Here is a 26,795-nt window from a genome sequence, read left to right on the forward strand (position 1 = left end):
GGAAAAGTGCTCAGATGTCAGCTCAATCTCTCCAAGCAAAGCTGGGGTGAATATTAATTAGACGAAGGGCCCAAATTGTTCTGCACAGCTGCAGATGATGCTCTGGGACACAGATTCCTCTGGATCCCGGCACAAGTCACCCCTGGAGTTTGGCAGTGGATTCACTCACAAGGAACCCAAGGCAGGTCCAAAGAGCAGGAATGGAGGCGATGGATTATCCAGGATTAAACATCAGGAGCCCAGCATGGAAAGCAAAGGGAAGAGCTCCCCTTAGCTAAAATTTTTTGGAAGTTGCACAGCTTTAGGTACCTTTGTCAATGTATTTGCCCACAGGAGTTTTAAACCTCCTCCCAAGCCCAGATACTCCATGCTGGTCACTGCTTCCATGAGCTGCTGACTTTGGTCTCTCTTGAGGAGCTCAGAGGGTTTTGGGTTTTCTAGTGAGTATTTGAGCTGTTTTTAAGTCAAGTTGGAGGTGAGAGAACTGGGCTGGGGGTGTTGCTGTTTGAAGTGCAGAGAAGGGACCAAAGGATGCTGATCCCCACTTTTAACCTCCTTTAATCTCTCTGCTCCTCAATTCCCTCCCCTGATCGTCCCATCCTCAAGGCCCCAAAGGACTCCAGCTGCTCAGGGGAAGTGTGCTGGGTAAACCCCAGTCTGGAGGGTGCAGAGGGAGGTGACCTCCCAGGTGACAAACCAGTGCCTCTCATAAAAGCAAATACTTCCTGCTCCCCAGCTGGCCACCGTCATCCCCCTAGCGAACCCAAACTAGGGAGTCTCCTCCATGTCTGCACAATGACCCACCTGGGAGAACAAACCATGGTAGCTCCCAAGGCCCTCCCACCATAAACATGATTAGTAACAATTAAAAACTCATTACAGCCCTAATTACAGCCAATAGAACACCACTTGGGGTAATTTCTCGAGGAGCTCGTAAAACACAGCACCGATTTGGTTTCTTCCCATGTTCTAAAGCAAAAGATCCTGCACAGCCCATGCCCTGACCCCAGCGCAGCAGTGACATTTCCCTGCCCTCCAACCCCCACCCGGCTCCACCCTCCTGTCAGGGAGTTCTGGAGAGTGAGTAGGTTCCCCCTGAGCCTCATTTTCTCCAGGCTGAGCCCCCCCAACTCCCTCAGCTGCTCCTCAGGACTCCTCCAGACTCTTCTTGTGCTCCAGCCCTTCCCCAGCTCTGTTCCTGGCTCTGGACATGCTCCAGCCCCTTAGTGTCTTTCCTGGCATCCCTGGATGGGACCCAGCAGCTCTCAGAGTGCCCACGGAGCGGGCGAAGGGGATCCCAACCCTTTAATCCCAGCGCGATGCACTTGAGCGATTCCCTTCAGCTCCCTTTTTCATGAGGGCAGCAGACGGGAAAGATAAACCCCAGCGCTTCTTGGGTCCTCTCCAGGAAAAACTCAGGGAACTCAGAAAAAGCCTGTGGGTTTTGGCAGGATGACGTCAGCACCTTTTTCTTCCTGGGCTTCAGCAGGCTGGAGGTCTCTGTCCTGTCTGCCGCCTTCAAACCAGCTGGGTACATACCTGTCCCTGGACTCTTCCCTGAGATGGGGGAGAAGGAGATGTTTTCCGACTGTCCCCTGGGATAAGGAAGAGGGCCACGACTTCTTGGTCTCTCCCATCCCAACCTATGAATTGTAGAATCAGAAATGTAACTTTTGACTCAAACAGGAGGATAAGGCACATTGCAGCCTGGTGTAAATACCAGTCAGAAGTCAGGAGGGTGAACTGGAAGGAAATTTGGGGGAAAATAAGAAAAACAGCAGGAAAGTAACACTGGTTCAAATAGAAACTGTAATTTCTTCCTTATTTTGCTCATTTAAATGACAAGGACTTGACAATATTGATATCCATTTCCATGTTTTGTCTGCACCAGATCAATCCTAGAATCATGGAATGGTTGAGTTGGAAAGGACCTTAAATCCCATCTGGTTCCACCCCTCATAACACACACACACTGCAGAGAAGTCAGGGCTGATTCACCTCTCACTCCTCCCAGAGCTACAGAAAAATCCAGTCAAGCATTAATCAAATTAATTTGGTTGCAATGCGATGTAATTTGGAGAGGGCTAATGACTAATCTGGCAGGGCAACCTGGAGCTCTAATGGCAGGTTCTGGGCTCTGGCTTATCCTTTCACGCTGCTTTTTTTTTTCTTTGTGAGTAATTTGTGTCCACTCAGAGTTGTCAGACCTTCCCACCACTCACAGACGAGGAGCTGGTGCCAGTGTAAGAGCCCAGCCAGCCAGGCAGAGGGTGCTGCTCATCCTTGTGCCAGCCCAAGGGAGGACTTATCCTCCTCACTCTGGCTCCAGCCACCCACTGGAGACTCCTCTGTGGCAGGAGGTGGAACGAGATGATCACAGGATGTGGGAGGGGATCCTAAAGCCCATCCAGTTCCACCCCTGCCATGGGCAGGGATACCTTCCATTAGACCAGGTTGCTCCAAGCCCCCACCCACCTCCAGCCAACCCAAACCTGAAATGGGAATAATGAATCCTAGTTCTCAGGGTGATGCTCAAGGAAACACCTTGACATTATTCCCACAAGGTCATCTAAATCAGCTCAAAATAGGATCATGGAATGGTTTGGGTTGGACAGGATCTCAAAGCTCATCCCATTCCACCCTCTGCTATGGGCAGGAGCACCTTCCACTACCCCAGGTTGCTCCAAGCCCCATCCAGCCTGGCCTTGGACACTTCCAGGGATGGGGCAATCTCAAGGAAATCTGCTACAGTGCCTTACCACTCTCACAGGGAGGAATTCCTTCCCAGCATTCCATCTAACTCTCCACTTTTCCAGTTTGAGGCCATCACCTCTTGTCCCATCACTTCCTTTCCAAGCACCTCTCCAGCTCTCCTGGAGTCCCTTGGAAGGGGGTCCAAGGTCTCCTTTCCCTTCTCCTCTCCAGGTGAGCACCCCCAGCTCTCCCAGCCTGGCTCCAGAGGGGCTCCAGCCCTGGAGCAGCTCCGGGGCCTCCTCTGGATCTCTGCAGCAGCTCCAGGTCCTCCCTGTGCTGGGCCCCAGGGCTGGGGCAGCTCTGCAGGTGGGGTCTCACCTGAGCACAGGGGCAGAGGGGCAGAACCCCCCCTCCCCCCTGCCCACGCTGGGGCTCAGCCCAGGCTCGGGGGTCTCTGGGCTGGGGCAGGTCCAGCTCTCAGCCCCGGCACCCCCAGGTCCTTCTCCCAGGACTGCTCTCAGCTCTTTCCCTATTCAGTCTGTGTTTGTCCTGGGATCACCCTGATCCAGAGCAAACCCGTGTTTCCCCTCCCCTGGGGAGCACTGAGTGATGAGACAAGACAAAAATATCTTCATCTCTCTGCAGTTTATTGGTACCGAAGGACTCTGGGGCCAGGGTGCTGGCAGGAAGCAGCAGATTCACGCGACAGAGGGGGCAACAGGGCCACACACGCTCCAGGTGGGAAGGAGAGGAGGGAAAAGGATCCATAAAACATTAAAGCTGCCAGATTACTCCACCTGGGGAAGGTGGACAACTCCAGACCCATTTCTCACTCCTAAATCTGACTATGGGACATCATGTCCTTCCTTCTGTTCATGTGGGCTCCTGACACAGCTGGAGCGGGATGCAGGGGACCAGTGCGGGGCGGGAGGGAAACACAGGCCCTAAAAAGTGACAGGAAAGAGCAGTTTTCCACAAGCTTCTCCTCAGCTGGCGCAGCAGCCCCAGGGAGCTCTGCAGTGCCGGGGACCCACAAGGGAGGTGTTTCACCCCAGAGGGGCTCAGCGAGGGCCAGGCTGGGCCAGAGGGATGTGTCTCATTTTCGATCTCACGGTGGGGAGATTTCCCCTGGGAACAGTTTGTTTCCTCCTGAATACTGATGGGGATGGAGGGGGCTGTGCTTCTGGTGGGAGGAAGAGGAAGGTGCTGCTTTTCCTGGGGGGAACGGAGGTGAGGGCTCAGTATTTGACCCCCGAGGATTTGACCGTCGTGGTGGTGACACATCTCCGCACGGAGGAGGAGCCACCCCCGGCCATGAAGTTGCCACCTGCAGAGCTGCACATCCTCCCGCTCCCAGAGGAGAAGCCACCGCTGAGGATCCCTCCTCCCACACCACAGCTGCCGCCAATGACGCTCCCACTGCCAACCACGCACACTCCTCCTCCGCCCAGGCCATTGCTGGCTCCAAAGCTGCCAGATCTGCCTCCGGACATGGTGGTTCTGCCCACCACAGCTGGAAGAGAGGGAGAGGCTCATTGAACATCAGGCAACATCCTGGGAATCCTCACAAAACCCAGGATAAAGGTAATTCTGCAGAGAAAACAATGTGTGAACACTTACAGACATTCACGTTGGAGGGGTTCTCTAGGCAGAGCCTGTGTAGGGAGAGGAACATCAGTTGTTAATCTAATATGGTTGGAAGCAAAACTCCATGAAATTCCCCAAATATTCCTTTTATATCCTGTTTCGTATAAGATCAGTCAAGTCCCCTGAGAAGTATTCCCCATGGGGACCACGTTTCTGTTTTGGGCTTCAAAATGTGTAGGAAAAAAGGAAAGTCATGAGATTTCAACGTTAAATGGGTTGCAAGAGATGATTAAAGATTAATCTGACCCAAGGCAGGACAGAACCACAGCCCAGCCAATGATGGGAGGTCTCACCTGTTCTCCTCCCCCTCCAGCAGCTTCCTGTACATGGCAATCTCAACGTCCAGAGCAATCTTGATGTTCAGCAGCTCCTGGTACTCCTTCAGCAGGCGAGCCAGCTCCTCCTTGTCCTTGCTCAGGGCACATTCCAGCTCTTCCAGCTTCCTCCTGGCATCTTTGAGGGCCATCTCGCCCCTCTCCTCAGCCTCAGCAATGGCTGACTGCAGATGATGGTTCTGTGGAGAAGAAATTTGGTTTCTCAATTCCCTCTGCCCACCCTCAGCTAGAAAATCCTCATGGCATAAACTGGAGGGAAAACAGGAGGAACCCGTGAGACACTGGCCAACCCCCACCTGCTTCTTCACGTTCTCGATCTCGGTCCGCAGCCTCTGGACGTTCCTGGTCAGCTCCTGGATCTCAATCTTGGTGTTGCGGAGGCTGTCCCCGTGCCGGCCGGCTGTGCTCTGGAGCTCTTCATACTGGAGACATGGGGACAAAGACACCCATCAGTGACACAACTGACCAAAAACTCTGGTGTCTTCTGTGCTCCAGGTGCCTCAACCCATTCCCAACTCACCCGGCTCTGGTACCAGGCCTCAGCCTCAGCTCTGCTGTTCTGGGCAATCTGCTCATACTGGCGCCGGACCTCCTCAATGATGCTTTCCAGGTCCAGGTGCCGGTTGTTGTCCATGGACACCACCACAGACAGGTCCCGGCTGATCGTCTGCATCTGAGACAGCTCCTGCAACCAAGACATGAGTCAGAGGCACCATCTCAAGCCTACATGCACCCGCACACCCCGGCCAACCTCAACGTTTGGCCTCCTCATTGCAATTCCATCCCCCCTGGAGAAGGGAGAGCTCCTACCTCCTCGTACATGCACCTCAGGAAGTTGATTTCGTCTGTCAGAGCTCCCACCTTGGCTTCCAGCTCAACTTTGGTCATGTAGGCACAGTCCACATCCTAAAGGAAAGATCCCAGAACTGGATCATGGCTTTCTCCCATTGCACAAGAACTCTTGGCTCTTCTTGTTGGGATCTGCCCATCTTGGAGCTTAGTCTTTCCCATGTCTTTACCTCCTGTCCCCCCACACCCCATCCGTGCCAGTGCCTCCAGACTCACCTTCTTCAGCACCACAAACTCGTTCTCAGCAGCCGTGCGACGGTTGATCTCCTCCTCATACCTGTGGTGGGGGCAGGGCAAGGTGAGACTCTCAGACCCCTGGTCACTCCACCCGTGGGGTCTCCGCACCAGCTCCACTCTCCCGGCCACTCCCTCCCCATCCGTCCCCGCACTCACTTGGTTTTGAACTCCTCCACGTACTGCCGCATGTTCTGCAGCTCCGACTCCAGCTGCCCCCGCTGCCCCAGCAGAGACTCCAGCCTCCTCCGCAGGTTCTGGATGTAATTCTCAAAGATCACATCCAGGTTCTTCCTTGGCCCCGACGGCCCTTGCTGCTGGAGCAGCTCCCACTTGGTGGAGAGCACCTTGTTCTGCTGCTCCAGGAATCGGACCTACAGCCAACAAAGGGTGTGTGAAACATTCCCTGGGGAGACACCCCACTGCTCAAACCTCCTGGGAGCTTTGGAAGGCCACGGGAATCATTCCCCAAAACCTTAACAGGACCATTGCTCCAAGGGGAAAATTCCTCCCTTTTTTCTCCTTTTTTCCCCATTATCCTCAAATTCCTCCTCTTTTCTCCTATATTTCTGCTCTCTTTTGTTTTGTTGGTTTGGGGTTTTTTTTTTCCGGGGGGGCGGCTCTAGCTATTGAAATGCTTCCATTCCAATCTTGCACATTATTTCCAATACCAGTTGGGATTTTTGACATTAATTTTCAGGAGCATCAGATCCTTTTTGACCTTCCAGTGAATGAAATCCCATTAGTCTCCACATTTAAGAACATTCCTCTTATCATATTCCATATATACATGTCATATATTTGAAAACAGGGAGCACTCTTATAACTAACATTCTCCCAGTTCAGATAATTTAAAGGGAACTTACCTGCACAAACTGAAATAAGAAATGCTCAGGAAGTTTTTGAATCTCATTCCTAGATTTTAAGTTCCTTGAGAAAAAATTATCCCAGAAAAAGACTTAAAGAAACACTTCTGTCACTGAGTATATCCCCATCCCTTTGGCCCGCCTGCACTGGAGAGAAAACCAAGGAAGAATTTTCATCCACCAAACCTGGAGAAAGTTTCTCTGTGGATGCTAAATTTTGACATTTCCTCAGGAGGAAACCAGATGGAACCCAATGGAAACAATCACAGCCCCACATTGAGCTGAGAAAGACAGTATTTCCCTCTCCAGAGCACAAGGAATTTCTGCAGTTTTCCCATTCCCAAGCGAATTCAGCTCCAGCCTCTCACCTTGTCGATGAAGGAGGCAAACTGGTTGTTCAGAGTCTTGATCTGCTCCTTCTCCTGGCACTTCACTTGCTGGATCTGAGGGTCAATGTCAACGTGGACTGGCCGCAGGAGGGTTGGGTCCACCTGCACCGGTTGGATGCCTCCAGGGAACCCAGGGCCACCTCTGACAGGGCCACCAAAGCCGCCCATTCCTCCACCAATGACACCTCCTCCAATGCCACCAAATCCTCCTGGAAATCCTCCACCAAAGCCACCAATTCTACATCCGTAGCCACTGCCGTAAGAGCTGCCCATGGAAATCCTTGTGCTTCCCCCCAGGTTGTGCAGGCTCCGGCTGCTGAATCCTCCGCAGCGTCCGCTGCCGCCTCCAAACCCCCTGGATGTGGAGAACGAGCTGTAGCTGATCCTGCTCCGGCCACCGCCTCCAAAGCCACCACCAACAGCAGAGCAGGAGCTGAATCCCCTTCTGCTCCCAACTCCGAAGCTCCTGCAGACAGACTGACGAGACATGGCTGGTTCTCTCAAAAGAGCCAAAACTGGGGAAGACTAGGAGATAGAGCTGAGCTGGTGCTGAGGGCAGAGAGAAGTGCTCAGAGTCTTCTCTGGCTCCACAGCTCCAGGCATTCCCTTTTATCTACTCCTGGAGGTGGGCTGGGACAGCTTGGGCGTGAAGAGGAAACAAATTTACTGTCTTCATCAGCTTGGTGCGGTTAACAGATTTTTGCCAAATTGGTGACTCCACCCAGAAATCCGCTTCGCTGTGCAGAAGGAAAAGCAGGAGCACTGAGGCAGGTCTCCCTAAGTGGACTCCCATATCTTTATGACATCTGGAAAAATATGTTTTACAGTGATGTTGTCATGTTATTCCCTCCTCCCACTTCCCTGCCTGCTCCTAATGACTCTGCAAGTTGTCTGACTCCGGATTTTTTGCCTGACACTCCACACCAGGCAAGGATTTTGGTGAAACTCAGGTAGAATGAGGCTTTCACAATTCTCCCAAGCGCACCCTGAATCTCCTTGTTAAGCGGAAAATTCCCGATGGCTTTCCAAGTGGAAACATGCCACATCATTAACATTTAACAGAGGTCAGCATTTCTTTTTCATCCAGAAAGGAGCTGCTTAGTTCCTTTCTAAGAGCATCAAGTGGGATTTTTCCCTCCAAAATGTGTCCCACAGAGCCTGAGATAACCAGGTCCTGGGATTCTGAGCACCAGGGTAAGAGAACAAGGATGTCCAAGTCCTTACTTGTGCTTTTCCAATGACCACAGGTATTGTCAAGCCACAGAGGATGGAAAGGACGCTCCAGGCAGTAGATATTGTAATGATGACTGACAATAATGTTTAATTTCATGCAGCAGCTCCCCGGCAATGGATACAGATGCGCATATGAAGGACATCTTGAAGGTACCTTCTGAGCCTCACTGATCAAATAAATATTTTAGTTACATTTATGAATTTTATTGGTAAAAAATGCCAACATATCTTTCTTATTTCCTGAAAATCATGAATAAAAGTAAAGGGAAATACATATTTTAAAGCACTTCAGCAGTCCAACAATATCCCGTATTTAAGCTTCCCAATTGCGTGTGTTGAGTTTTCCTGTTCACACAGGAAATTTGAGCGGGTAAATGTGGTTTGAAAGCATCCCTAGGAATCAGCTGGTGGCCACAGACACAGCAAACGCTTTGGAAACCAGCCCAGGAAAACACTTCCAAAAGCCACTGGAGAAATCAGAACCATGAATGTCATTGACTGTCACTGGGATGAGGCTTCTGGAGCCACAGACTATGTGGAATGAGATGGAGGGGAGGACGTTACCGTGATGGGGATTCAACTGTTGGCCAAGATTATCCCACCCTTAGGGATTCAACAGTTGTCCAACAGTTATTTCACCACTGAAAGGTTCAACAGTTGGCCAAGGATTATCCCACCATTAATGGACTAAACAGTTGGGGAAGGGCTATCCCACCCTTGAGGGACACAAGTCATGGTTGGCCAAAGGTTGCCCAGGTGTGTGTTCCTTCAGCAGGAGAATGGACAGCATCCCCACAGCCTGGAGGGGACACCCTCCCTTCCAAAGGCAGCTGCAATCAAGATGGGCTGGTTTCTCCATGGTCATCTCCCAGATGGAGATTTGCATTCTCCAGACCATCCCATGCCCAGCACACTCGCTCATGGTGAGCAGCCCGGGGGAGCTGCAGAGGGGCTCGGGTGGAGGTGGAGAAAACAGACCATCCCTTCTCCTGGCCTCCCTCCCAACTGCCAAACCCATTGCATGAAGGCACCAGGACTTCACTGGAACATCCCACAAGGAGGTTCCACAACGAGGAGGAAGATCTGCAAAGTCAGCCAGATGCCTGGGTGCTGACCACACTCAGCTCCTGCAGATAAAACACCCAGATTGAGTCACTCTGACGTCTTCAGACAAGATGTGCAGATTATTCCAAACCTGGAGTCACCTGAGCCTCCTCCAGGTAAAACTCAGAAGGCAGCTGGGCTCCAGCCGTGCCCTCAGATCCCTTGCGCAAGGAGCTGCGCACAGCAGAATCTTCGACACCGGGAAAATGTGAGCTCGGCAGAAAACGTGGATGGAGACCGAGCCACGCTCCAGCTTCACATCTGACCCAGCCAAGAGCATGGAGAAGGTGTCGCAATGACTCCTCACAGCAGCGCTACAACGCCGTGTAAAGTTCACTGTAAACTTTAGAAGAAACAGACTCTTAAAATAAAGCACCGAAACAGGTGATTAAGCACCAAAACAGGTGACTCTTGCCCCAAGCCAAACCTCAAAGTGCTCCTGGCACAACACCAGCTTTACACAGGCATTGCTTACTCAGCATCTTTATTTGGGCCAAACGTAGCCACAATCCCAGCTCCAGCACCCTTCAAAGCAGGGAGAATTCCCTTTTCCAAGAGCCCACTGCCTTTCCTGGACCTCTTCTTCAGTCTGCAGCTTCCTGGCCCACTCTGGGAACATCAGCAACTCCCAGAGGCTGTTGTGGGACTCCTGAACCACCACTGACAGCGTTTTCTGCCTCTTTGATCTCTCCGGGTGGTGGAGGAACCACAGCACAACTCAGATCAAACACTCCAGACTTCCCTCCCAAACCCCCTCCTGAGCTCCTCCAAATCTCTCCCCCCTGCTCTTGGAGCAGGGATGAGCCACTGGGGAATTAATCGGTCTCTCAGGGAGAGGATGGTACCTGAGCTCACAGCTGGGGATGAATCACACCTTCCCAGCCCATCGTCTTCCCACGGCTGGAATCAGGGATGGTACATGGCTCTCCGGTACTCCCAGTGCTCTCTGGGTGCCCAACTGTGCATCCCACCTGGCCACAGCCCAGGTGTGCACCAGAGACAGGTGCTTGACCAATATCCTGATCCATTCTTATCCATGTTCACCTGCTCTCCCACCCAAGGGGCTCCTACCCTGCCACCCCCTCATCACATCCCGAAAACCACTCAGAGCAGGAGACTCAGATGAGAAATCCAGTGTCTGCTCCCACCTGCCACTGCTGATTCTCATCATCAATCAGCCTCTGTTGGTCTCTACTGGTCTGGCCACGAGGCACTGGGAATGTTCCTGCCTAAATCCCAGGACACGGGTTTCGGCAGACCCTTTGCAGAGCTTCCAGAATCCAAGAGGGATTGAGAAAATTCCTTTCCTAGAGCTTCAGGAATTGAAGTGTTCCCACATGGAGAGATGTGATGTGGGCACTGAGTACCTTTGTGTGCCTAAATCTGAGCCCAACGAATTGGGACAGGGCAGCCTGTATTTGTTCAGTGACTGGGAAGGTGCTGGACCCCACTGCACTGGAGGTTTCAAGACCCAACAATTGCAGAAATCTGCTGTGGGAATAACTCTACAGGATTCCAGGGATGAACTGGGTGATTCACTATGTCAGGAGATGCCTAAAAATTGAGCAGGCTCCTGTATTCCTCTGTTTGGTCTTCTGCTGGCTCACAGTTACCGAGCGTTGTGTGAACTGAGCATCCAGCACCCACCATCTGGACTTGTGCCTTCAGGTGAGAGTCAAAGTCATCTCCTGAGCTGGGATGCCTGCCCTGATCCCTCCCCACCTGTTTGGTTCCATCAAAGCACAGGTGTGACACACTGAGCAGAGAGTGACCCCCAGCTTTCCAACAAGCTGCTTCCCCAAAGCACAAACCACCCTCCAGAGTGGCTCCCGAAGCAGCGACACAACAACTTCGTGAATGTTCTCTGCAATTTATTGGGAATGGCAACATCCTGGGGATGAGGGCAGGACACACACACAGGGGAAGGGAGGTGGGGACACGGAACAGGAGGAGAGAGGAGGAAAGAGGGGTTTTATACACGTTTGCCACAAGAAATGTACAACACAGCGAGGAAGGCAGAGCGGCCCCTCCTGCCAGGCAGCTACCGGTGCCAGGACACCCACGGCATCGCCACCAAACCCCCAGGTGGGACCAGGAGCTGGGACGAGTTGGGTGGGAGGAACACAGTTCATCCCATTGCAGGACACCGGAGCTGGGCTTCGGGAGGCTGGGCTGCTGCCGGGAGGAGAGAGGAGATGCTTCTTTCCTTGTCAACCTTCGGGGCTCAGAATCTCACTCCCGAAGATTTGACCGAGGTGGTGGTGACGCATCTCCGCACGGAGGACGATCCCCCGCCAGAGCCACACATCCTTCCGCTTCCAGAGGAGAAGCCCCCAGTGTACATTCCTCCCCCCATCCCGCAGCTGCCACCCATGCTGCCTCCTCCAAAGCTGCTGCCTCCTCCGCAGATGCCTCCTCCTCCCATTCCTCCTCCCATGCCGCTGCCGCCTCCAAATCCTCCTCCCATTCCACAGCTGCCGCCTCCGAATCCTCCTCCCATGCCGCTGCCTCCGAATCCTCCTCCCATGCTTCCTCTGCCTCCAGAGACAGTGGTTCTGCCCATCACAGCTGGAAGAGAAGCACAAGTTACTCACCTGTTGCCCAAAAGAACAAGTTCTACCACTTCTGAAGGGCCCCGAGGCCGATACTTACAGACATTGACGTTGGACATGCTGTCGTTGCACAGCCTGTGAGGGAAAATGGGAGCAGTTAATCCTCTGGGAAGTGCACGGCTCAGCAGCTGAGAATTTCCCTTTTTTGTACAAGTTTATATTTCTCAATTATTCTTAAAAAAAATTAGCAACCTATTCAATTTTTTTTTTCCAGAGTTTTCCAATTACTCTTTAAATAAATGAGCAAACTTTACCATTCTTTTAAGATGGAAAACCTACTTAAGTATGTTTATGCTTGATAGAATTAATATATATTTGGGAATTAGAGTGTGAATGACACAAAATCAATCTTTAGTGTGGATTCAAGGGGTTTACCTGCATGTCTTATAATCTGTCCAGAATTTAGTCAAATAGATGCCAATTAAGTACCTGTTCTCCTCCCCCTCCAGCAGCTTCCTGTACATGGCAATCTCAACGTCCAGAGCAATCTTGGTGTTCAGCAGCTCCTGGTACTCCTTCAGCAGGCGAGCCAGCTCCTCCTTGTCCTTCTGCAGGGCACTCTCCAGCTCTTCCAGCTTCCTCCTGGCATCTTTGAGGGCCATCTCGCCCCTCTCCTCAGCCTCAGCGATGGCTGCCTGCAGCTGCTGGTTCTGGGGAAGAGAAAACCAGTGTGTGAGATCCTTTCTGCCCACCCTCAGCTGGAGCATCCTCATGGCACAAACTGGAGGGAAAACAGACAGAAATAATCCATCTCCTCCAAAGGACACGAATTTTCATGGCTGCTTTCCCTCTCACCTCCCAGCCCTATCCTGACCCAGCCCACAGCTCTTACCCCGTGAGGTGCTGATGGTCCCTTACCTGCTTCTTCACGTTCTCAATCTCAGCCCGCAGCCTCTGGACATTCCTGGTCAGCTCCTGGATCTCAATCTTGGTGTTGCGGAGGCTGTCCCCGTGTTTTCCAGCAGTGTTCTGAAGCTCTTCATACTGGAGACGTGGGGACAAAGACACGCATCAGTGACACAACTGTCCAAGAGCTCCGGTGGTTCAAACAGCAGGGGCTGTCCCAGGTGCCTCAACCCATTCCCAACTCACCCGGCTCTGGTACCAGGCCTCAGCCTCGGCCCGGCTGCTCTGGGCAATCTGCTCATACTGGCGCCGGACCTCCTCGATGATGCTTTCCAGGTCCAGGTGCCGGTTGTTGTCCATGGACACCACCACAGACAGGTCCCGGCTGATCGTCTGCATCTGAGACAGCTCCTGCAACCAAGACATGAGTCAGAGGCACCATTTGATGACAGGAGAGACGAACAGCAGCTCCAGGCAACCTCTCCAGATCAAACCCGCAAAGACGCCCAGTCCAACCTCAGTGTCTTTGGCCACCACACCCTCATTAAAACTTCACCCAGGGGAAGGGAGAGCTCCTACCTCCTCATAGATGCCCCTCAGGAAGTTGATTTCGTCAGTCAAAGCTCCCACCTTGGCTTCCAGCTCAACTTTGGTCATGTAGGCACTGTCCACATCCTAAAGGAAAGACCCCACTGATGGACATTGGCTTCCTCCCATCCCAGAAAGCTGGTGGCACCCAAGGCCTCCTGTCCCCCCACACCCCATCCGTGCCAGTGCCTCCAGACTCACCTTCTTCAGCACCACAAACTCGTTCTCAGCAGCCGTGCGACGGTTGATCTCCTCCTCATACCTGTGGTGGGGGCAGGGCAAGGTGAGACTCTCAGACCCCTGGTCACTCCACCCGTGGGGTCTCCGCACCAGCTCCACTCTCCCGGCCACTCCCTCCCCATCCGTCCCCGCACTCACTTGGTTTTGAACTCCTCCACGTACTGCCGCATGTTCTGCAGCTCCGACTCCAGCTGCCCCCGCTGCCCCAGCAGAGACTCCAGCCTCCTCCGCAGGTTCTGGATGTAATTCTCAAAGATCACATCCAGGTTCTTCCTTGGCCCCGATGGCCCTTGCTGCTGGAGCAGCTCCCACTTGGTGGAGAGCACCTTGTTCTGCTGCTCCAGGAATCGGACCTACAGCCAACAAAGGGTGTGTGAAACATTCCCCAGGGAGACACCCCACTGCTGGGAGTTTTGGGAGCCCAAGGAATCATTCCCCACCTATGTCTCATTCAGACAGCCAAGCTCCTGAAGTGCATGAGAACCACTATTTAATTTATTTATTATTAGACAATTAAGTTTTGAGTCATTCTGAACTTCTCCCTTGGGGACAAAAAGATGTTGCCAGTAAAAAACATCATCCCAGTTTTCCATAGCATCAGGGTTGGACTTTGCCATCATCTTTCCAGCACTGAAGTCAAGAAAGATTAATTTTTTATTCCCTAGCTGCCTATGGATTCTCTTGGGAGGGATTCTCTATTTCTGCAGCTTCTATTTGAAATGAAAATAATCCAAGAGTGTTGGAAAGGGGTTTAATGTTCTGAAGTTTCTAGAAGCAGGCTTTGAGAAGAAAGTCTTGTCAAAAAGCAAATTCCAGCAATGAGAACTCTTAGGACAATTAAATGTACAATGATGACTTTGCCCTGAATCACCTGAAATGGGGATGCAGAAATGCCTTGGCAAGAGAATTCCCCAGAATATCCTGCAGATACACTCTTTAATCATTAGCACAAAACCTCCTCTATTGTTCAGTGCTACTTAATAAAACCTGACTAATTACAACTTGATGCTGAGGCATTGGTCTGACAACTCCAACAGCTGGTGGTAAGTGAAAAAATTCCCATTCCACACCCCAGGGAAGTTGTTTGACATGCCACCTCCAAAAAAACCCAGTCCTAAACTCTCACCTTGTCGATGAAGGAGGCAAACTGGTTGTTCAGGGTCTTGATCTGCTCCTTCTCCTGGTTTTTGACTTGCTGGATCTGGGGGTCAATCTCAACATGGACCGGACGCAGAAGGTTGGGGTCAACTTGCACTGGTTGGATGCCTCCAGGGAAGCCTGGACCGCCAAAGCCGCCCATTCCACCCATTCCCCCACCGCCCATTCCACCACCAAAGCCACCCATTCCTCCCCCACCGCCCATTCCACTGCCCATTCCACCACCAAAGCCACCCATTCCCATTCCTCCGCCACCCATTCCACCACCACCCATCCCTCCACAGCTCATTCCTCCACCAAAGCCACCCATCCTGCCGCCGTATCCACCACCGCCGTAGCATCCGCCCATGGCGATCCTTCTGCTGCCACCCATGCTATGAAGGCTCCGGCTGCTGAACCCCCCACAGTGTCCTCCTCCTCCTCCTCCTCCCCGGGATGAGGAGTACGAGCTGTAGCTGATCCTGCTCCGGCCGCCACCACCTCCAAATCCACCACCGACGGCAGAGCAGGAGCTGAATCCCTTTCTCCCCCCGACTGCAAAGCTCCTGCAGACAGACTGACGAGACATGGCTGTTTTTTTCCAAGCAGAATCAAAATCCAGAAGAGCAGAAAGATCAACGGAGTTGATGAGATCAGAGAGAAGTCTGCAATCTTCTCTGGCTCCAACAGCTCTGGGCATTCCCTTTTATCCACTGCTGGAGGTGGGCTGGGACAGCTTGGGCGTGAAGGTGGAAAGCAATTTAGTATTTTCATCAGCACAGGGTTGTTGACAGATTCTCCATGAGCTTTGCCATATTTGGGGCTGCCCCGAAACACGCCCTGTAATCTAGAGGTGAATAAAACGAGAGCATAGAGGCAGGTCTCCATGACTAAGTGGACTCCCATATCTTTATGACATCTTGGAAATCAATTTTGCCCATAATCTCCTTTTCTGCAGCCCCTCATTGGATAACCAGCCCTCATTAATGGCTCCCAATAATTCCAGATAGAGATCTCCCTATCAAAGCTCCACAGAAAGGCAACGTTTTGATGAAATCCCAGCTATAATATGGCTTTCACAATTCCTCACACACACCCTAAATCCCCTTTTTATATGTTAAATTGCCTTTGGCATTTCAGGAGAAGTTTCCCAATCCTGAATGGGAATTCACAACACTAAAATTTGAGAAGACTCAGCATATTCCCCTGCTACAGAGGAAAAACATCTCCGTGGAGCATGTGGTGTCACTACAATGACGGGAGTGTCTTCTGCCTGTGGACTAAACTCCCTCCTCTTGCAACTCCCCAAATCTGGGACAACCAGCTGGGGCTTTGGATGATGCTGAAGCAGAGGGAAGAAGGTGACTGGAATCATCTCACACTCCTCAGTGTTCTGAGGGTGACAGGGAATGACAGCTTGGGGAACAATGAAGCGGCACTTCGGGAACCCTTCGGTGATGATGTCAGGGACAGACAGACAAACACGACGGAAGAGGAGCGACAGATGAACAATTCGAAGTGGTGAGGGATTCCTTCTGCTCTGGTGAATCCCACGACCTCTGATTTACCTGTTTTTTTCCCAAAAAATGAGATGACTGACATGGAAAAACCTGCTGAGAAATGGAGCTGTTACAACCCCCAAGGCACAGTATAACCTTTTGCTTCCAAATAATCTATTGGGAAAGGAATGTGGTTTAGGAATGCAGTTTAGAAATGTGTTTGATAGGATGTCTCTGAAATAAACCCTTCTTTTTGTGTTGCATGGAAATGAAATTTTAATTAATTACAGAAAATACAAATAATATCAGTGTGTTCCAAAAAAAAAGTAGGTTCTAATTTAAAAGGAAGTCAAGTCTGTAAATACTAGTTAAGAGGCATTCTGAAGGTTTTATCTACCTGGATATTATCAATTAAATACCTAAATAATTTAATGAATTAAATAGAAAATGTTCACATTTTCCTAGAAAACAGCACAATAAATGAAAAAATGACAGAAAATGCACATTCTAGCCCTTGAAAATATTTAAAATATGAATTTAAGGCCATTCAAAAGACCTAAGTATGAGCACAGACCTTCAGAAGGAATTTTCAGTCTCCAATGAGATCTGGGCAAATAAATGTGAAAATTTGAAAGTATCACAAGGCATCAGAAACAAAAATGTCCCTGACTGTCACTGGGATGGGGGTAGTGAGCCCCATGGTCTGCATGGAACAGGGTGTGAGGGAGGGGAGAACATTACCCTTGAAGGAGTCAGCATCTGGCCAAGCGTTATCCCACTCTTGAGGGACCCAGTAAGAGCTGGCCAAGGGTTATGCCGCACTTGGGGACTCGGTAACACATGAACAAGAGTTCTCCCGCTCCCAACTCCTGGCTGATCAAGAGTTATCCCCTTCCTGAGGGATTCAGGCAAGAGCTGGCCAAGGGTTGTCCCACCCGTGAGGGGACTCAGAAAACACTTGTCCAAGGGTTATTCCCACCCCCAATGGACTCAGGTAAGAGCTGACCAATGGTTATCCCACCCTTGAGGGACAAGGTTATTAAGCTTTGAGGGGGACCAGTGGTTGGCCAAAGGTTACCCAGGTGTGTGTTCCTTCAGCAGGAGAATGGACAGCATCCCCACAGCCTGGAGGGGACACCCTCCCTTCCAAAAGCAGCTGCAATCAAGATGGGCTGGTTTCTCCATGGTCATCTCCCAGATGGAGATTTGCATTCTCCAGACCATCCCATGCCCAGCACACTCGCTCATGGTGAGCAGCCCGGGGGAGCTGCAGAGGGGCTCGGGTGGAGGTGGAGAAAACAGACCATCCCTTCTCCTGGCCTCCCTCCCAACTGCCAAACCCATTGCATGAAGGCACCAGGACTTCACTGGAACATCCCACAAGGAGGTTCCACAACGAGGAGGAAGATCTGCAAAGTCAGCCAGATGCCTGGGTGCTGACCACACTCAGCTCCTGCAGATAAAACACCCAGATTGAGTCACTCTGACGTCTTCAGACAAGATGTGCAGATTATTCCAAACCTGGAGTCACCTGAGCCTCCTCCAGGTGAGACTCAACACCAAGCCGATCCACAGATCTCTTACACAAGGAGTTGAACACTGTAAGATCAACACCAGGGAAAATGTGAGCTCGGCAGAAAACGTGGATGGAGACCAAGCCACGCTCCAGCTTCGCATCTGACCCAGCCAAGAGCTTCCGTCATGGATCTCACACAGAGGAGGTGTTGCAACAACTCCTCACAATGGTGCTACAAAGCTGTGTTCTGGATTTTAAAGCTGAGAAGAAACACTAAAAATTAAGCACCGAAACAAGTGATTAAGCACCAAAACAGGTGACTCTTGCCCCAAGCCAAACCTCAAAGTGCTCCTGGCACACCAGCTTCTCAGAGCCTTCTCAGCATCTGCTCTTTGGGCCAAACCCAGCCATGTTCCCCAATCCTGGCACCCTCCTGCTGGGCTTCCAACAGGAGAATTCTCACTTCCAAGAAGCCTGTTGCCTTTCCTGGACCTCTTCTTCAGTCTGCAGCTTCCTGGCCCACTCTGGGAACATCAGCAACTCCCAGAGGCTGTTGTGGGACTCCTGAACCACCACTGACAGCGTTTTCTGCCTCTTTGATCTCTCCGGGTGGTGGAGGAACCACAGCACAGCTCAGATCAAACACTCCAGACTTCCCTCCCAAACCCCCTCCTGAGCTCCTCCAAATCTCTCCCCCCTGCTCTTGGAGCAGGGATGAGCCACTGGGGAATTAATCGGTCTCTCAGGGAGAGGATGGTACCTGAGCTCACAGCTGGGGATGAATCACACCTTCCCAGCCCCTCATCTTCCCACGACTGGAATCATGGCTCATCCCAGGGCAGATGAGTTTGTGGCTGACTGCAGCCAGCTGCAGGTGTTTGGCCAACATCCTGATCCCTCTTCACCTGCCCTCCCACCACAGCCCACAGCAACACTGGTGCCATCTCCTTCCCCTAACACAGGTCAAAGTCTCCTGCACCTGGAGATGATCCGAAAGGAACCTCAGAAGCAGCAGCTTAATTGCATTGGCTGGTCCAAGGGGTGGGACACCTCCCGACTAGTGGAAGGTGTCCCTGTTCATGGCAAGGGGTTGGAATGGGATGATCCTTAAGGTCCCTTTCAACCCAAACCGTTCCATTATTCAGTGATTCCAGGTCTCCAGCGTGGGCTCTTATTTCTCATTGTTTGGCTGGAGGATCCAGGCCCCCACCATTGTGGATATAGGCTTGTGCCTCCAGGTGAGAGTCAAGAGCATTTTCTGAGCTGGGGCACCTGCCCTGATCCATCCCCACCCTGATCTGTTCCCTCAAAAACACAGGGACGGGCAGAAGAACGACATCCCCTCCCACCCTGCCCAGAGCAGCTCCCAAAGCAGCAACACAGCGACGTCAGGAATATTCTCTGCAATTTATTGGGAATGGCAACATCCCAAGGAAGGAGGGCAGCCCACAGAGGAGGGGGGAAGGTGGGGACAGGACATCTCAGACTGTGTCATGGGAGCCAGGCACTGAAGGGCAATTTTGTTCTCCTTAGGAATAGTCCAGATGTGTTTGAGGTGTCCCAGATGTCACCGAGAGCAGGGACAAGTGGAGAGGAAGCTGGAGCTCCAGGGAAGCTCCTGTTGGCAGCACTCCTGGGGCTGCCAAGTGAGCAAAGCTGCCCAGAAGCTCCACCCTGGGCCAGCTCATCCCTCTGGCCACCTGCTGAGATGCCCCCTCCCCAGGGGACGAGTCCCGCTTGCCCCACACCCACCCTGACCCCAAAGGACTTCAAAGGGAATAATGGGAAGGACACACAGAGAAGCATCCCAGGGACACAGAACAGGAGGAGCGAGGAGGAAAGAGGGGTTTTATACACGTTTGCCACAAGAAATGTACAACACAGCGAGGAAGGCAGAGCGGCCCCTCCTGCCAGGCAGCTACCGGTGCCAGGACACCCACGGCATCGCCACCAAACCCCCAGGTGGGACCAGGAGCTGGGACGAGTTGGGTGGGAGGAACACAGTTCATCCCATTGCAGGACACCGGAGCTGGGCTTCGGGAGGCTGGGCTGCTGCCGGGAGGAGAGAGGAGATGCTTCTTTCCTTGTCAACCTTCGGGGCTCAGAATCTCACTCCCGAAGATTTGACCGAGGTGGTGGTGACGCATCTCCGCACGGAGGACGATCCCCCGCCAGAGCCACACATCCTTCCGCTTCCAGAGGAGAAGCCCCCAGTGTACATTCCTCCCCCCATCCCGCAGCTGCCACCCATGCTGCCTCCTCCAAAGCTGCTGCCTCCTCCGCAGATGCCTCCTCCTCCCATTCCTCCTCCCATGCCGCTGCCGCCTCCAAATCCTCCTCCCATTCCACAGCTGCCGCCTCCGAATCCTCCTCCCATGCCGCTGCCTCCGAATCCTCCTCCCATGCTTCCTCTGCCTCCAGAGACAGTGGTTCTGCCCACCACAGCTGGAAGAGAAGCACACGTTATGTTCCCATTTTGCCCAGTCTCAGGCTCTGTCTCTGAAAAAACAGAGTCTTATGCTACTTCTGAAGGGCCCCGAGGCCGATACTTACAGACGTTGACATTGGACATGCCGTCGTTGCACAGCCTGGGAAGGAAATTGGACATTTTAATTACCCAATAAAAGAGCGATTGTAAAAACTTTAAACTGTGTTTACACTGTCAAATCATTTTCCTGGTTCACCCTCCTAAGCTACTTTGGAAAAAATTGGAGGAGGGGAGGGGTTGGCAATTCCTCTCTACAATGAGGTTTCTCCAGATTTGAGGTTCATTAAAAACTCAGCAGTGACAGCGATGGGGCAGCAGCTCTGCCGCCTCTAGGGAGCCAGTTTTGGGTCCTGACCCCCAGAATATTCCACACAGCATCAATCTCAAGGTCCGCCCCGTTAGCCCAAAGAATTGGTTTGGGACTACAGTCAATATTGCGGGTGTCTGGGGTAGATTACAACACCCAATGAGAGCTCAGGTGTTTTACCTGTTCTCCTCCCCCTCCAGCAGCTTCCTGTACATGGCAATCTCAACGTCCAGCGCGATCTTGACATTCAGCAGCTCCTGGTACTCCTTCAGCAGGCGAGCCAGCTCCTCCTTGTCCTTCTGCAGGGCACTCTCCAGCTCCTCCAACTTCAACCTGGCATCTTTGAGGGCCATCTCGCCCCTCTCCTCAGCCTCAGCAATGGCTGCCTGCAGCTGCTGGTTCTGGGGAGCACAACAGGAGCTTTCTCAGACCTCATCTTGTCCCTGATGATCAGTCCTCAGAGCCCCAAGAGGAGAAATCAGGAGGAAAATAAACATCTGCATGAAATGAACTTGGGGTGATAGAAGGTTTCTGCCCCACGCATGGTCATTTGTGATCCAACTTGCTGCCATCTTCTCCTGAGACACCAACCAGCCCCTTCCTTTCTTCATGTCCTCGATCTCATCCCCGACACACCAACCAACCCCTACCTGCTTCTTCACATTCTCAATCTCAGCCCGCAGCCTCTGAATGTTCCTCGTCAGCTCCTGGATCTCAATCTTGGTGTTGCGGAGGTTGTCCCCGTGCCGGCCGGCCGTGCTCTGGAGCTGCTCGTACTGATGGCACCAAGACAGAACGACCCATCACTAACACATTCCTGGTGCCTCAAGGTTTGTCCCCAGTTTCAAGGCTCAGGTGATGCTATGAGGACCCACTGCGCTGCCGGTGCATGCCCAGCTCAATGTTCAGTGTGGTTCTGGGACTCAGTCATGGGGTTTGAGCTTTGAAATGGATCTTGGTGACACTAAAAAGAATCTCTTGGCTTCTGAAAAGCCACTTTGGGCTGAATTTTCTCATTAAAGTGCATTTTGGGCCATTTTTGTTGAGAGATTAGTGCCATGCACCTCAATGAACTTGGGACGTATTGGGAACAGTGAGTCAGATACCTCAAAAGCAGCTCAATCCCTCTGGAACTTCCTTGCACCACGAGCTCCAGCCCCGTTAGCTTGAAGAGGTGTCTCGCCCAACCATAAATTATTGTAAATCACCAAGCCACACCCAGGAGCCTTGACTGCTTCCCAACTCACCTGGCTCTGGTACCAGGCCTCGGCCTCGGCCCGGCTGCTCTGGGCAATCTGCTCATACTGGCGCCGGACCTCCTCGATGATGCTTTCCAGGTCCAGGTGCCGGTTGTTGTCCATGGACACCACCACAGACAGGTCCCGGCTGATCGTCTGCATCTGAGACAGCTCCTGCAACCAAGACATGAGTCAGAGGCACCATCTCAAGCCTACATGCACCCGCACACCCCGGCCAACCTCAACGTTTGGCCTCCTCATTGCAATTCCAGCCTCCCTGGAGAAGGGAGAGCTCCTACCTCCTCATAGATGCACCTCAGGAAGTTGATTTCGTCTGTCAGAGCTCCCACCTTGGCTTCCAGCTCAACTTTGGTCATGTAGGCACTGTCCACATCCTAAAGGAAAGATCCCACAGAAAATAGTTTTGTTTCCTCTTGGGAATCCTTCAGGCTTGTGGGAATCACTGTCCATGCTGAGGGTTTGGTGTTATTCACTGGGACATCATTATGTTTATATATAATTCTATAACCATAAATATAAATAATTAAAAATAGATAATGTCGTGGTTTCATTCAATTATGCAAATTGAATATAAGGGATTCCAGATATCAGCTGGGAGATCTTAAAAACTCCACAGTTCCCATTCAAGCACAGGTAAAGCCAGATACTGAGGGATTGTTTTGTGGTGCTTGTGACTCACCTTCTTCAGCACCACGAACTCGTTCTCAGCTGTTGTGCGACGGTTGATCTCTTCCTCATACCTATGGAGAGGAAAAGTACAAACTGAGATCATGGATTTTCCTGCCTAGAGCCATGAGAAACAAACGAAAAGGGAAAAAACACTAAATTAAAATATTTAGGCTGAAAAACTATCTCCATCATCAAAATAAAAAGCAGCTGGGGGAAATTAAAGTGACCAAAAGGCTGCTTGAGCTGCTCCTGGCTCCAACTCACTTGGTTTTGTAATCCTCGACGTACTGCTGCATGTTCTGCAGCTCCGACTCCAGCTGCCCCCGCTGCGCCAGGATTGAGTCCAGCTGCCTCCGCAGGTTCTGGATGTAATTCTCAAAGATCACATCCAGGTTCTTCCTTGGCCCCGATGGCCCTTGCTGCTGGAGCAGCTCCCACTTGGTGGAGAGCACCTTGTTCTGCTGCTCCAGGAATCGGACCTACAGCCAAGACACGGAGGACCCACCATCACACAGGAACAGCTCCCACAACACATCTCTTGCATCACTCAGAAGGATTTGCATGGTGATGAGAGAACCAATTAACTCTGGGGTTTTTTAATTTCTGTTGGTGCCTAAGCTGCAAAATTGGGGAAAAAAAGAAATTTCTAATAATTGTCTACTCAAAGGAGCTTTTACACACTGCCCTTCCTCCGAGTCCATCCCCACTGCAGACAGTGTGGAAATGTGATCTCTAGCCTAGATTTAAAAGCCTGGAGATTTGAAAACAAAGAGAAAAATGTATAAATTAATACTTAAATGGGAAGGTGTTTGGGCAGAGTGGTGGAGGAGGGAGAATCTGTGCCCGAAACCTGCGGAGGTTGGAGGTGTTGAACCTGCTTGCAAGAGTAACCTCAGAGCAGAGCTTGGTGCAACAGGGAAGATGAAAGCCCTGGAGACATTGCTTTGATCTGCTGTGCAGGAGAGATTCCCATCTCTTCCCTTAATGAAAAGGCTCTGCTCAAGCTTCTCTGCCTGCTGGGATTCAGCTCCAAAAGAACATTTCTGCACAGCTGGGAAGTTCCTCCTAATTTTGACCTTAATCAGGCACAATCTCTCACCTTGTCGATGAAGGAGGCAAACTGGTTGTTCAGGGTCTTGATCTGCTCCTTCTCCTGGTTTTTAACTTGCTGGATCTGGGGATCGATCTCGACATGGACCGGACGCAGGAGAGTTGTGTCGATCTGCACTGGCTGGATCCCGGGGCCACCTCTCCCAGGGCCACCCATGCCAAAGCCTGGGCCACCAAAGCCACCCATTCCTCCACCACCCATCCCGCCACCAAAGCCACCCATTCCTCCACTGAAGCCACCCATTCCTCCTCCACCACCCATTCCACCTCCACCCATCCCTCCAAAGCCACACATTCCTCCTCCTCCTCCACCCATTCCACCCCCAAAGCTGCCGAGGCCCCCGTAGCTCCCGCCAAAGCCGCCCATCCTGCCCCCGTACCCGCCACCGTAACACCCGCCCATGGACATCCTGGTGCTGCCCCCCATGTTGTGGAGGCTCCGGCTGCCGAAGCCCCCGCACCGTCCTCCGCCTACGAATCCTCTGGACACTGAGTACGAGCTGTAGCCGCTCCTGCTCCGGCTGCCGCCTCCAAAGCCACCACCGATTGCAGAGCAGGAGCTGAAGCCCCTTCTGCTGCCCCCTCCGAAGCTCCTGCAGACAGACTGACGAGACATGGCTGGTTATCCTCAAAAGAGCCAAGAATGGAGAAGCTGAGGAGCTCGGCGGGGTTGTGGTGAGGAGGTGGGTGGAAGAAGGGAAGTCGGTCCCTCTGGCTGGAGGGCAGCAGATGCTCCCTTTTATGTATTTTTGGAGGTGGGATGGGTCTGCATGGGCGTGAAGGAGGAGACAGCTCCTGTCTTCATCAGCGTGGCGTGGCTAAAGATTTCCATCTCAAATTTGCCAAACATTGACCCTACCCAGAAACACACCCTCTAATACAGGAGAAAAGGCAAAAAAGATCCAACTGGGGCTCCCAGCACTCCATGACTAAGGAATACTACACCTTGTGGAGCAGCAAGAGCCTCCCTAGGATACACCAGGCATTTTTTTCCACCTTTCATCCACTGGGGTTGTTTCCCTGCTCGTGTTTATCTTTAAATCTCTCACTCCAAAGCCTCATTGCAGGCAGGTACTGCGGCTCGTGCCAAGTTGTAGCCCAGCTTTCACAATTCACAAAACACACCTGAGTTACACCCTCAGCCTTCTTTTTACTTGGAAAATTGCCTTTGGCTCCGAGAATTGAGTTTCTCAATCTACAGACAGGGTTCAGCAAATTGCAGTTTGATGAGGCTCTGCACCTTTTTGATAAATAAAACCTCACCAGTGACGAGATGCCAGTGCTGGCACTGGAAATTCATTTATTGTTGGACTGAAGCATGTCCCACTGTCTTCATGCCAAGATAATCTCAGCACTGGTGAGGAAATACCCCATCTGGGAAACCTGTGTAGGATTTTCTGAAGGCTTCAGGACCGTAGAGGCACCAGGCACAGCTGCCGTGGTGGGATGTGCGGGCAGACAGAGGGACAGCCCCGGGAATGCAGTGAGAGGAGGGATCCCAAACCTTGCTGCCCACATCATGTGCCCTGGAACAATTTAAATACAATTAATAGAGCTCGACTCATTTGTAGAGATGTGGAAATGAGGAGAGCACAGGGCTTGGAGGAATCACCACTTTTTTCAGCTGTTTCACTTATTTTGGTGTTTATATGCAAATATATCTTTGGCAGATGTAGATTTTAGAAAGGCAGGAGTTTGTCAGAATCCTCCAGTTCCAATCCCAGGCTGAGGATGGATTCAGACTTTGATCTGTCACAGAATTCCAGAATGGCTTGGGTTGGAGAGGACCTTAAAGCCCATCTCGTTCCACCCCTGCCATGGGCACGGACACCTTCCACTATCCCAGGTGGCTCCGAGCCCCTGTCCCACCTGACCTTGGACACTTCCAGGGACTGGGCATGCACCACCCTTCACAGAATCATGAATGATTTGGGTTGACTCTGTAAGTCATTTAATCCAAAAATCATCACAGATCCACCCTTTTGCCTTGCTTATCAAATAACAGTTAGTCTTATTTTCTATTTTTTTTAGAGAGAAACTCAATTTTTTTATTGCTTTTCAACACTTTAAAGCCACCTAGGACATAGGGAAGTCCAAACCCACAGCTCTGGAGGCGTCTAACTGTGCTGGCAGCCAGCTGGTGCAGGTCTCAGAATTCCCACAGGACGCACATTAATTAAGAGCTTCTGGAAAATCCACACCAGCAACTTCTGGTATCGTCAGATATTTAAATACCTCTAAAAATATCGCCCAGACACCCTTTTCCAAAAGTGCCTTGGGACCTGGACGCGCAGCTCAACTGGCATTTCCACTGGAAAATATGACATTCCCTGTGTTTATCCCACCTCCCGGACCTGTGTGGATCTGGGAGGACTCAAGAGGTGGATTGAGGCAGCAGATAAGGCTAAGAAAAATCACAGGATCACAGAATTATTAAGACTAAAAAAGACCTTCAAGGTCATCAAGTCCTAGTTTTGAAAAAATAAATATATATAATATCAAAACATCACTGTGGGAGCAAAGGAATGCGGGGGTTGGACAGAGGGATTTTTAGGCAAGAAATCAAAAAATAGAAAAGAAATCAGTACACAGACAAGAAAAATGGGGGCTGAGGCACTGTCCCCCAACAGCCCAGGCAAGACCCAGCTCCCTCAGCGTTATCAAACCCCTGGTCACATTTTCCTGGGGGATTTTTGTTAGGATTGTTTTCTCCTTCTGTGGGCGGGATGACACGATCCGAAAGTTCTCCCATTCCCAGGGGAAGAGAGTTCCCGAGTCAGCAAACGGTGGAGCCCCAAGCGCCCACGGGGAGATAACGCAGGGCGGTGAGTCATGGCCACGGCTCAGCCAAGCTTAGGAAATTGAGCTGGGATTTGGGTATCGACATCACCTCTCGGTTCAAACAGGATGGGCAGAAGTGAAATGGTTTGGGTGGAAAGCAGTGGAAAGATCATCCCATCCCACCCCTGCCATGGGCAGAGACACCTCCCTCTATCCCAGGCTACTCCGAGCCTTGTCCAACCTGGCCTTGGGCCCTTTTAGGGATGGGGCAGCCACAGCTGCTCTGGGAAATCCATTCCAGGGCCTGCCCACCCTCACAGGGAGGAATTCCTTCCTGATCGCCCATCTAATCCTGCCCTCTTCCAGCTGGATACCATCACCCCTTGTCCCAT

General features: G+C 51.7%; 2 protein-coding genes across 4 annotated transcripts; both read right to left on the minus strand.

Moving 5' to 3' along the window:
* Positions 1–3,324: 3,324 nt before the first annotated feature.
* LOC125337736 (keratin, type II cytoskeletal 6C-like) lies at positions 3,325–24,346 on the minus strand. 3 transcript variants are annotated; one of them, XM_048327800.1, is made up of 9 exons: positions 23,612–24,346; positions 22,777–22,991; positions 22,523–22,583; positions 22,122–22,217; positions 21,832–21,996; positions 21,235–21,360; positions 20,765–20,985; positions 20,343–20,377; positions 3,325–4,207 (listed from the first exon to the last, which is right to left on the minus strand). In XM_048327800.1, the coding sequence occupies exons 1-9, from the start codon at positions 24,236–24,238 to the stop codon at positions 3,933–3,935; spliced, it is 1,821 nt and encodes a 606-aa protein (XP_048183757.1). In that variant the 5' UTR covers positions 24,239–24,346; the 3' UTR covers positions 3,325–3,932. The 3 variants fall into 3 exon arrangements, with proteins under 3 accessions (XP_048183757.1, XP_048183758.1, XP_048183756.1); XM_048327801.1 differs by lacking the exons at positions 20,343–20,377; positions 20,765–20,985; positions 21,235–21,360; ... (3 more) ...; positions 22,777–22,991; positions 23,612–24,346 and adding exons at positions 4,315–4,349; positions 4,635–4,855; positions 4,973–5,098; ... (3 more) ...; positions 5,919–6,133; positions 6,994–7,609; XM_048327799.1 differs by lacking the exon at positions 3,325–4,207 and adding an exon at positions 19,178–20,234.
* LOC125337735 (keratin, type II cytoskeletal 3-like) lies at positions 11,206–15,460 on the minus strand. Its single transcript, XM_048327797.1, has 9 exons — positions 14,764–15,460; positions 13,776–13,990; positions 13,599–13,659; positions 13,389–13,484; positions 13,056–13,220; positions 12,822–12,947; positions 12,393–12,613; positions 12,004–12,038; positions 11,206–11,919 (listed from the first exon to the last, which is right to left on the minus strand). Exons 1-9 carry the CDS (start codon positions 15,361–15,363, stop codon positions 11,576–11,578), a joined length of 1,863 nt encoding a protein of 620 aa, XP_048183754.1. The 5' UTR covers positions 15,364–15,460; the 3' UTR covers positions 11,206–11,575.
* Positions 24,347–26,795: the final 2,449 nt, after the last annotated feature.

This window comes from Corvus hawaiiensis, chromosome 24 (assembly GCF_020740725.1).
Source record: "Corvus hawaiiensis isolate bCorHaw1 chromosome 24, bCorHaw1.pri.cur, whole genome shotgun sequence".
NCBI lineage: Eukaryota > Metazoa > Chordata > Aves > Passeriformes > Corvidae > Corvus > Corvus hawaiiensis.

Bases quoted from the DNA above. Each gene is read 5' to 3' on its own strand.
- LOC125337735 (XM_048327797.1), bottom strand. From the start codon at position 15,363: ATGTCTCGTCAGTCTGTCTGCAGGAGCTTTGCAGTCGGGGGGAGAAAG. The intron at 13,660-13,775 runs GTGAGTGCGGGG...CCCCCACCACAG, and splicing joins GTGGAGGAGTTCAAAACCAA to GTATGAGGAGGAGATCAACC. The intron at 12,948-13,055 runs GTGAGTTGGGAA...CCACGTCTCCAG, and splicing joins AGGCCTGGTACCAGAGCCGG to TATGAAGAGCTTCAGAACAC.
- LOC125337736 (XM_048327799.1), bottom strand. From the start codon at position 24,238: ATGTCTCGTCAGTCTGTCTGCAGGAGCTTCGGAGGGGGCAGCAGAAGG. The intron at 22,992-23,611 runs GTGAGAGATTGT...TCTTGGCTGTAG, and splicing joins TTGCCTCCTTCATCGACAAG to GTCCGATTCCTGGAGCAGCA. The intron at 21,997-22,121 runs GTAGGAGCTCTC...TCTTGGTTGCAG, and splicing joins TGAGGTGCATCTATGAGGAG to GAGCTGTCTCAGATGCAGAC.